General features: G+C 46.3%; 1 protein-coding gene across 8 annotated transcripts in view; it reads right to left on the minus strand.

Annotated features, from left to right (window-relative positions):
• Positions 1-10,371, minus strand: part of PARK7 (parkinson protein 7) — a 24,814-nt gene that overhangs the window by 1,231 nt on the left and 13,212 nt on the right. For 7 of the 8 annotated variants that reach the window (XM_011938239.1, XM_011938244.1, XM_011938240.1 and 4 more), the window contains one exon: positions 6,553-6,639. The exons of the other annotated variant lie outside the window; for it this stretch is intronic. In XM_011938239.1, the coding sequence (XP_011793629.1) occupies positions 6,553-6,639 (87 nt within the window). The remainder of the gene's footprint in view (positions 1-6,552; positions 6,640-10,371) is intronic. 8 annotated transcript variants of the gene reach the window in all.

The raw sequence follows: 10,371 nt of genomic DNA on the forward strand, positions 1-10,371 counted from the left end.
CAGGGTGGTCTCGATCTCCTGACCTCGTGATCCGCCCGTCTCGGCCTCCCAAAGTGCTGGGATTACAGGCTTGAGCCACTGCGCCCGGCCAAACCTGGGATTCTTAAGCATGGATGCCCTGAGCTCTGCCCCTCCACAGCAGGTAGTCACCAGCCTCTCCACTGCACACAGAGCCTAACCTCTCCCGCTACACCCATCCCTACCACTCTCCCACCTGGAACTTCCCTTACTGAATACAACAGGTTCTCTCTTGCTCCAGGATGAGCTCAAGGGCTGCTCCCTTCACCCACAGACCAGCTCTTCCCAGTTTCTTGCCCCTTTGGTTTCAGCATCAACAAAAATCCCTCAGAGAGGGTATCTGTGACCACCCCACCTCCCCAAATTACGTTCCTCTGTTGACTCTATCACCGCATCCTATTTACTGCCCTCCCAGCATTGATGCAATCTATCACAATCTATAAACATTTCATTTCCTTGTTTATTGTTTACTCTTTAAAAGGGCTGGGCCTTCATCAGTCCCTGTCTGGCCAATGATATCCATGGCACACAAGAGGTGCCCCTGAAGTGTGAGGTCAAAGGCACCAAACACCATTCTCGACCGATCTCCTTTTTTCACCTATCCTCTGCTTTAAAGAGGAAGGATCTCTGCATGATTACAGCTCCCCCTTCTGGCTGTGCACCCCTTCAACCTATGCCCAGCACCCAAAAGCTATCTCTCCAGAGTGCGAAGCAGGGCACGGTTCCCCACGGAAAGCCCTTGCCAACTCTCTCCAGCACCTGAAGATCACGCTGAACTCCATATCATGGGGCATGGAGCCCTCCACGGTCCGGCCTTCGCACAGAGACTGGGCTGGGACCAGAAGGGAGATGGAAAGGAACCTGCTCTCTGGGTAGAAGCTGGTAGTGCCTGCACTAAGCTGGTGACAGTGATCCAGAGGAAATGGAGGTTTGAAATGAAGGCCTAGGTGAGGAGGCTTCAAGGATGACTCCCAGCTGCCTATCCCAGGTGACTGGATGATGGTGACACCACTTAGTGATGTGGGGACACAGAACAGATTTAGTGGAGGGGAAGCGACAAAGCTCCTCTGTGAACTCCTGCTCTATCCACACAGGCAGGCGGGTGGCTCTGGCCACTAGAGCTCAGTGCAGACCTGAGAACACCCTGAAGGCACAGCTTTCTCTTCTTCCTTCTTCTGTTCCCAGTGCCAGGTACTAAGGAGGAGCTTAGGAAACGTCTGTTCAATGAACACACATAAATATTCATCCGAAAACCTCCCTTCAAACAGAAGCAGAGTGCTTCTGCTGTATTAATGAGCTTCTGAAACCACACAATGTTCATTTCTTTTCCAAGGAGATTAACAATGGCTACAGGAACTTGTCTTACTGTCATTAGAAACCAAACCACCGCTGGTCGAAGGCAGTGAATTATCTCAATTGATCATTCACAGGCAGTTACTCCTTGTTCTATTCTTTCTCCTCTTCTCACTACTGTGCTTGACTAATCTAAAAAATTTTAAAAATCAGGTCACCCACCAAAATAAATGGAGTATATTAAAAATTTCCAATTTAACTATTGTAGAGAAAAAGAGGATCCCTAGCTTGAGGGGAAAAGGTTTATCATAATCTGGCCTCATTTACTGATGGTTAAACCAGGCCAAGACCATTTCAAATGCTAACCTAGAAACTGGCTGGGCTAGGTCTTCCAGAGCGACGGTGAGACGCACAGCTGAGAGTGGGACAACACAAGGCACAACTGCAAATGGTTCACTGAACAGTATCTTTGTGGCTAAAACAGTGCAAATAGGGTTTAAACTGGTTAAATATGCTTAAAGGTTCTACGATTCTTGTCAGACTTTTAACCAGGAAAAGCAAAAGGTTTAAGGTTGCCACCTGCATCCACCTAATGGCGAAGACAGAACACGCACCCCATCAGCACCAGGAAGGCACTGTGCAAACTTTAGAGTGGAACTGTGACCCTATAGTGAATTCAGATTTTACACTTCCCGTTCCAACCAGCAGAAAGCATTGATTTTTCTTTATTTTTTTAAACCAGACTCCAAGTCTTAAAGTCTCTTTAGAGAAAAAGCAATGGGAAGCCGGGCACGGTGGCTCATGCCTGTAATTCCAACACTCTGGGAGGCCAAGGCAGGTGGATCACCTGAGGTCAGGATTTGGAGACCAGCCTGACCAACATGGTGAAACCCCATCTCTACTAAAAAATACAAAAAAAAAAAAAAATTAGCTGGGCCTAGTGGCCAGTGCCTGTAATTACAGCTACTCAGGAGGCTGAAACAGGAGAATCACTTGAACCCGGGAGGCAGAGGTTGCAGTATGCTGAGATGTGCCACTACACTTCAGCCTGGGTGAGAGAGCAAGACTCCATCTCAAAAAAAAAAAAAAGCGGGGGGGGCTGGGTGCGGTGGCTCACGCCTGTAATCCCAGCACTCTGGGAGGCTGAGGCAGGCGGATCACAAGGTCAGGATATGGAGACCATCCTGGCTAACACGGTGAAACCCCGTCTCTACTTAAAATACAAAAAATACGCCAGGCGTGGTGGTGGGCACCTGTAGTCACAGCTATTTGGGAGGCTGAGGCAGGAGAATGGCGTGAACCTGGGAGGCGGAGCTTGCAGTGAGCACAGTGAGCACCTGGATGACACAGCGAGACTCCGTCTCAAAAAAAAAAGACAATGGGAGGGCACGGGACACAGGTCAGCAACTACGAGTCAGGGCCGAGGCCAGGTTACTGCCTGTTTTTGCAAATGCAGCTTCACTGGCACAAAGACAACCTGCGTGTTTAGTACTGTCTGTAGCTATTGTGGAGCTGCAACAGTGGAGGAGCTGCCAGAGAGCTGAAGTCCCAGAAAGCCTGCAATATTTACCACCTGGCCTTTGGGGAACAGTCGGTTGACCCCTGAGCAGAGTTCTGGGTTCAAATCCCAGGTCTGCCATTTGGTGGCTGGCTGACCTCTCAGAGCTTCACTTTTTGGTAAAATGAGAATGACATCAACCTAGCAAACAAACAGTACTCAGCAGTGGTGGCATGCAGTGGCGTTACAGAGGCTAGGTGAGGGCAGTTTTTTCACCAACAATCCTGAAGCAGGTTTGTCCTCAGGCAACGGATAAGGAAACAGGCTCGGAGAAACTAAGGAAACCTCCCACAGTGAGTAGGGAAGCTGAGGGCCACCCCAAGATGCCAGGCTCCAGAAACCCTGCTCTTCAGTGCTCAGGTATGGGACCAGGCATGCGGATGCCATCAAACAGTGGACAAATGAGAAATGGAATCACACATTACACTTATAACCGACTTATTCTAAAATCGGAGGAATTAAAAGATTATGGGGACTGGGGCTGGTAGCATACACCTGTAATTACAGCACTTTGGGAGAGCAAAGTGGGAGGGTCATTTGAGCCCAGGAGTTTAAGTACCACCTGGGCAACACGGTGAGACCCTGAATCTACCAAAAACAAGAAAAAAGACTATGGCCTTCAGATGGGATTGCTTATCTGAGGAGAAATTGTCACACTGATCTTTCAAGTTCACAATGAGGACAAGGGCCTCACCCAGAGCAGACTCCCAGGTGATGACTGCAGCCCTACCTCTCAAAGTGTCCTAAAGGGGTAAACATTTCAAGTATCCACTTCTTATAATAGAGGTTACTGACTAAATCCAACACTTGGTAACTTAAGTGTGTGTGGGAGCCTTTTGCTACCACAGAGCAGGGGAGGGGCAGGAAGGCAAAACTGGATGCAAGGCAGAGGGCTGGGCTTGAGATGTGGCCTCAGTCTCTCCTTGTTTGTGAAGCCAGGATGATGCCACCTGCCTTGCTGGGCATTGGGGACCAGGAAGCTCCACCAAGATAACGTAGGGGAACGTGCTTTGTAAACTCCGAGTGTGAGCATCAACAATCTGATATTTTTCTCTGCCTGACCAAACTCAATGTTTTTGAGGCACTAAAAGAAAACAGATGCAACAGGTACACCTTCAGGTAGTGCAGGAGGGCGCTCTGCTTGAGTCTTCCCTCTGAAGACATCACAAAGGGAGCCCAGTTCTGTTCTTTCTATTTCTTTCAACCCTCTAAAATCCTTCCATGAGCTTAAAGTAAATTAAATTCCTACATTTAAAATGCCCAGAAACCAGAGCCTTTTTTAAAAAGTACTAATTATTATTATTTTTTGGGGGGGATGGAGTCTCGCTCTGTTGCCCAGGCTGGAGTGCAGTGGAGCGATCTCGGTTCACTGCAAGCTCCACCTCCCTGGTTCATGACATTCTCCTGCCTCAGCCTCCCAAGTAGCTGGGACTACAGGCGCCCGCCACCATGCCTGGCTAATTTTTTTAGTATATTTAGTAGAGATGAGATTTCACCGTGTTAGCCAGGATGGTCTCGATCTCCTACCTCGTGATCCACCCACCTTGGCCTCCCTAAGTGCTGGGATTATAGGCGTGAGCCACCGTGCCCAGCAAAAAGTACCAATTTTCAGATAGTTATAATGATAACACAGTATCTTTCTAGCAACTAAAATGAAACCATGAGCAGGGCACAGTGGCTCACATCTATAATCCTAGCACTTCAAGAGGCCAAGCCAGGATTGCTTGAGGCCAGGAGTTCAAGACCAGACTGTGCAATATAGTTAGACCCTGTCTCTATAAAAAAATTTAAAAATCAGCCAAGTGTGGTGGTTCATGCCCATAGTTCCAGCTACTTGGGAGGCTGAGGTAAGAGGACTGCCTGATCCCAAGAGGTGGAGGTTACAATGAACTGAGATCACACCACTGCACTCCAGCCTGGGTGACAGAGCAAGCCTCTGTCTCAAATAAGTTAAATAAATTAACAAACCATGGATTTTCAGGAAAACACTGCTCTGGATCAAATGTAAGTGTATGTAGAATGTACAACAGCAAGACAGAACCCTCATGTAAACTACGGACTCTGGATGATGATGTGTCAATGTGGGTGCAGATTCTGGTGCAGGATGTTGATAGTAGGGGACGCTATGCATGGCCAGGGGCGGGTGGCTGGGGAGTGGGGAGTGGGTGAAGGTAGACAGGAATTTGGCTGTGAACCTAAAACTGCTCTAAAAAAATAAAGTTTAGTAATTAAAAAACATGCAGTATAATGAAAAGTGCATCACTTTTAAAAGGGAGCTCAGATATGCTCACAACGGCATTCAAGGATGTTCATTACGGCACGGTTTACAAGGGCAAAAGCAGAAAACCACCTCCATGCCCACCCCCAGGAGAAGGTTACATACAGCACGGCACATTCTAACACTGGACTAGCAGCTGCACTTAACGAGGATGAAGTAAATCTAAATCTACATGTGCTGTTAAAAGATAACATAAGATATAATGTTAAGTTAAAAAAAAGCAAGCTTCAGAACAACACATTTAGTAGATCTCATTTTAGTTAAAATAAAAAGGATAGTACGTATATAGATAAAATTCTATAGTTATACAAGAAACTTTTTTTATTTTTTTGAGATAGGGTCTTGCTTTGTTCCCCAGGCTGGAGTGCAGTGGTGAGATCACAGCTCACCACAGCTTTGACTTCCCAGGCTTAAGCTATCATTCCACCTTAGCCTCCTAAGCAGCTCCAACTACCAGTGTGCATCACTACGCCTGGCTAATGTTTTTTGTATTTTTAGTAGAGATGGAGTTTCACCACATTGCCCAGGCTGGTCTCAAACTCCTGGGCTCAAGTGAACCACCCGCCTCAGTCTCCCAAAGTATTGGAATTACAGGTGGGAGCCACTGCGCCCAGTCTACAAAAAACTTGTGGTGGCACATGCCTATAATCCCAGCTACTTGGGAGGCTGAGGCAGGAGAATCCCTTGAACCTGGGAGGCGGAGGTTGCAGTAAGCCGACATCGGGCCCCTGCACTCCAGCCTGGGCAACAGAGCGAGAGACTCCATCTCAAAACAAACAAACAAACAAAAAAAGCATATAGGCCAGGAGTGGTGGCTCACGCCTGTAATCCCAGCACTTTGGGAGGCTGAGGCAGGCAGATCACGAGGTCAAGAGTTTAAGGACGGGCGTGGTGGCTCACACCTGTAATCCCAGCACTTTGAGACGCTGAGGCGGTGGATCACGAGGTCAGGAGTTCAAGACCAGCATGATCAACATGGAGAAACCCCATCTATACTAAAAAACACAAAAATTAGACAGGCGTGGTGGGGCGCACCTGTAATCCCAGCTACTCAGGAAGCTGAAGCAGAAGAATCGCTTGAACCCGGGAGGTGGAGGTTGCAGTGAGCGGAGAATGCGCCACTGCACTCCAGCCTGGGTGACAGAGCGAGACTCTGTCTCAAAAAAAAGTTCAAGACCAGCCTAACCAACATGGTGAAACCCCATCTGTACTAAAAACACAAAAATTAGCTGGGCGTGATGGCATGCGCCTGTAATCCCAGCTACTCAGGAGGCTGAGACAGGAGAATCGCTTGAACCAGGGAGGCGGAGGTTGCAGTGAGTCAAGATCACACCACTGCACTCCAGCCTGGGCGACAGAGCGAGACTCTCAAAAAACAAACAAACAAAAACAAGCATATACTTACCTCCATTCATCATTTTGTCTTTAGCAAGAGGGTGTGTGGTAACTTTACTTCCAAAACCTATTTCATGAGCCAACAGAGCAGTAGGACCTAAAAATAAAAATAAAAATATCTAAGTGCGGATATAGAAAAACCCCACGTTTAAAAAATCGCCATAGTGCCTGGCACAGTAGCTCATGCCTGTAATCCCAGCAACTGGGGAGGCCTAGGTAGAAAAATTGCTTGAGCCCAGGAATTCCGCATCAGCCTGGGCAACACAGACCCCTTCTCTAACAACAAAAACTGCAACAGCAAAGTATTCTTCAAAATCCAGAGGCTCTTACCAAACATACAGCTACGATTCTGAAATGAAACACTTCCTAGTACGAGAGATAAAGTACGTTTATAACAAACAATTTGCTGAGCACATCTGGCAAAAGCACAGAAACTCAAAATACTTCAATAACCATTTACTCAAGAAGATTGACCTTGATACCAGCAGAGCATACACAGATAAACAATGTGCTCACCTCTCTCACCTCTCCCACCCCTAGAACAGGGACCACATATACCAGGAGTCCAAAGGAAGGGGAGGATTACTGTGGGGCAGGCTGAACGTCTTACCTCACTCTTAGTAAAAGGAAAGACTTAGTTACAACCTAAAGGCAACTGGTACTCTCTGAACTTCTGGATATTATTGCTCTTTTATAGTTTTATTTTCTACATGAAAATGGGAAATTAGGCCGGGTGCAGTGGCTCATGCCTGTAATCCCGGCACTTTGGGAGGTCGAGGCGGGCGGATCACGAGGTCAGGAGATCAAGACCGCTGGCTAACATGGTGAAACCCGGTCTCTACTAAAAATACAAAAAATTAGCCGGGCGTGGTGTTGGGTGCCTGTAGTCCCACCTGCTCGGGAGGCTGAGGCAGGAGGATGGCATGAACCTGGGAGACGGAGCTTGCAGTGAGCCGAGATCACACCCCTGCACTCCAGCCTGGGTGACAGAGCGAGACTCCGTCTCAAAAAAAAAAAAAAAAGAAAAGAAAAAGAAAACGGGAAATGAACACTCATTCATCCACCTGTCCATCCAGGTGTACCAGGTGGTGGGGTTAAAATCGACAGCACACTGTCCCTGAAGGGGATAGCCTGTGGAGTGCCTGCAGTGTGAGATATAAAGGCACTAGCATCACTTTAAAGCTACTTAAGCAAAGAACCACATGGAAGTGTCAGTTAATGAAGTCTTTCCAAACGGACAGGTCCTAACTTGAGATTTTTATTTAAATGTATTCACTGAAAATGGCCAACTTCAGGGAGGGTCACAAGCATATTGCGTATGTAATGGTCCTCAAATAAGGATTAAAAACAAAGATTTTATATACCTTTAATTGTTATTTCATCTTACAGCTTTTTACAAAGTATTCATTCTACCTTTTTTCTCTAAGCCACACATATAAACATTCTGAAGCCTCACACTACACTGAGCAGGATGTTTCAGAACAGCACCTTGACTTTGGAAACACGTAGGGTGCCCTGGATGGCTAAGATCCTATGGCAGAGTCTGTACACTTCTAATGTCAGCAAACTTGAGAGGTCTTGGTCTTACTGACCTTTCATTTTTCAACAAGACTCCAAGGAAGGAGTTATATAATATACCCACAGGCTACTCAGACTGTGACTGTTACAAACAGGAAGATCACACAAATACTACCTAATTACATAAGCTTTCTGCCTAATATCAGGTGTCAGTTTCAGACCAAGTACTGATTTATAGCTCTTAAATCAAAAGCCTCAAATGTCTCTTTTCCACGTTACTTTTTACACACACGACAGCTATGTATGGTAGCAAATTTTTAAAGCCTGTAAGAATTGAATAATAATTTTTATTTGAATGGACTTATAAATGGCTTTTAATTTTTATTTGGTAAGAGTTTAAGAAGAAATTCCTACATCATCTTGTATTTTAAAGTAAACTTTAATAGATGATTGTACAGTGAGGAAAGTGATCAGTGAGAATTTTTAGGCTGCTCCCTTCAATGTGGTAATAAAATCACTGCTACAATGATGTGCATAAGTTTACGTTACAGTTGGATGCAGGAATTTACTGATGTCTTTCTTACTCATCATGGTAAGCTCATAATTACTGCTTTCTGGGGCTTCAGAACCCTATTTGGAATATTGGAGAAGAGAAGTTTCACTCTCCTAGGACCTGGGATTCTGATGGATGAAAACACTCTGCACTCTGCACTACAGTGCAGAGGGCGCTGCAGACCACGTCCCCTTCTGCAGCCAAGAGCGCCACCCTGTGGTGACTTGCAAAATGACCACCTCTGCCAACTCCCCAGCTCCTCCAAGCGGCCAAGACCTTGTTTCCAGAGGCCTTATTCCTAGACCTGGGCATCTCAGCTGACCATTGTCCACTCCTCCAACTCCACACTTCCTCCCCCTCCCCCACTCAAAGTAAATCTCATTTAATTTTCTTCTCAACATAGACTCCCTTCCAATTTGCCTTCCTCATTCACTCAGTATTAAGGACTAGGCTAATATTCTGTGTTCAAAATGTTTCCAATTCCTAACTGCAACACTTCAGAATAATCCTGGCTGGGCATGGTAGCTCACGCCTGTAATCCCAGCACTTTGGGAGGCCAAGGTGGGTAGATCACAAAATCACGAGTTCGAGACCAGCCTGGCCAACATGGTGAAACCCCGTCTCTACTAAAAACACAAAAATTAGCCAGGCATGGTGGCAGGCGCCTGTAATTCTAGCTACTCGGGAGCCTGAGGCAGTAGAATCACTTAAACCTGGGAGGCGGAGGTTGCAGAAATTGTACCATTGCACTCCAGCTTGGGCAACAAAAGCAAAACTCCGTCTCAAAAAAAAAAAATCTTATTTTTCTGTTTGCCAATTTAAAAGATCCAAATCTCTTTCATCACTCCTCTTTTCCATTCCCAAAACCCTCATCTCAATTCGCTCAGCTCATCATCACATTTTTTCCTATTTTTTGTGTAGAGCCCACAACAGTAGTGCAAGATATTCAATGGTATAAACACACTGCTAGTGTGTTTTCCATTTTTACTTTATATACATAGATACATATATGTTTTGGTTTTTTTTTTTTTTGAGACAGAGTCTCGCTCTGTCGCCCAGGCTGCAGTGCAGTGGCATGATCTCAGCTCACTGCAAGCTCCGCCTCCCGGGTTCATGCGATTCTCCTGCCTCAGCCTCCTAAGTAGCTAGGACTACAGGTGACCGCCACGACGCCCGGCTAATTTTTTGTATTTTTAGTAGAGATGAGGTTTCACCATGTTAGCCAGGATGGTCTCGATCTCCTGACCTCATGATCTGCATGCCTCAGCCTCCCAAAGTGCTGAGATTACAGGGGTGAGCCACCGCCCCTGGCCTATTTTTACTTTTTTTCTTAAGAGACAGAATCTTGCTCTGTCATTTAGGCTCAAGTGCAGTGGTGTGATCATCACAGGTCACTGTAACCTCAAATTCCTGGGCTCAAAGTGATCCTCCCACCTCAGTCTCCTGAGTAGCTGGGAATACAGGTGTGCACCACCACGCCAGGCTGATTTTTAAAAATATTTTTTTGTAGAGATGGGGGTCTCACTATGTTGCCCAGACTGGTCTTGAACGCCTGGGCTCAAGTGATCCTCCTGCCTCAGTCTCCCAAAGTGCTAAGATTACAGCTATGAGGCACCACAGCCAGCCTGTTTATTTTTTAATGTTGATTTTAATTATTATAAGGCCCATGCTTCTTGGCATGGCATTCAATCTAGCCTCAGCACAAAACAGTGAGCCAGATGTGGTTGATCTTTTTTGTGGTTGTTGAAATGAAGTCTC

This window comes from Colobus angolensis, unplaced genomic scaffold, assembly GCF_000951035.1.
Source record: "Colobus angolensis palliatus isolate OR3802 unplaced genomic scaffold, Cang.pa_1.0 Scaffold170, whole genome shotgun sequence".
NCBI lineage: Eukaryota > Metazoa > Chordata > Mammalia > Primates > Cercopithecidae > Colobus > Colobus angolensis.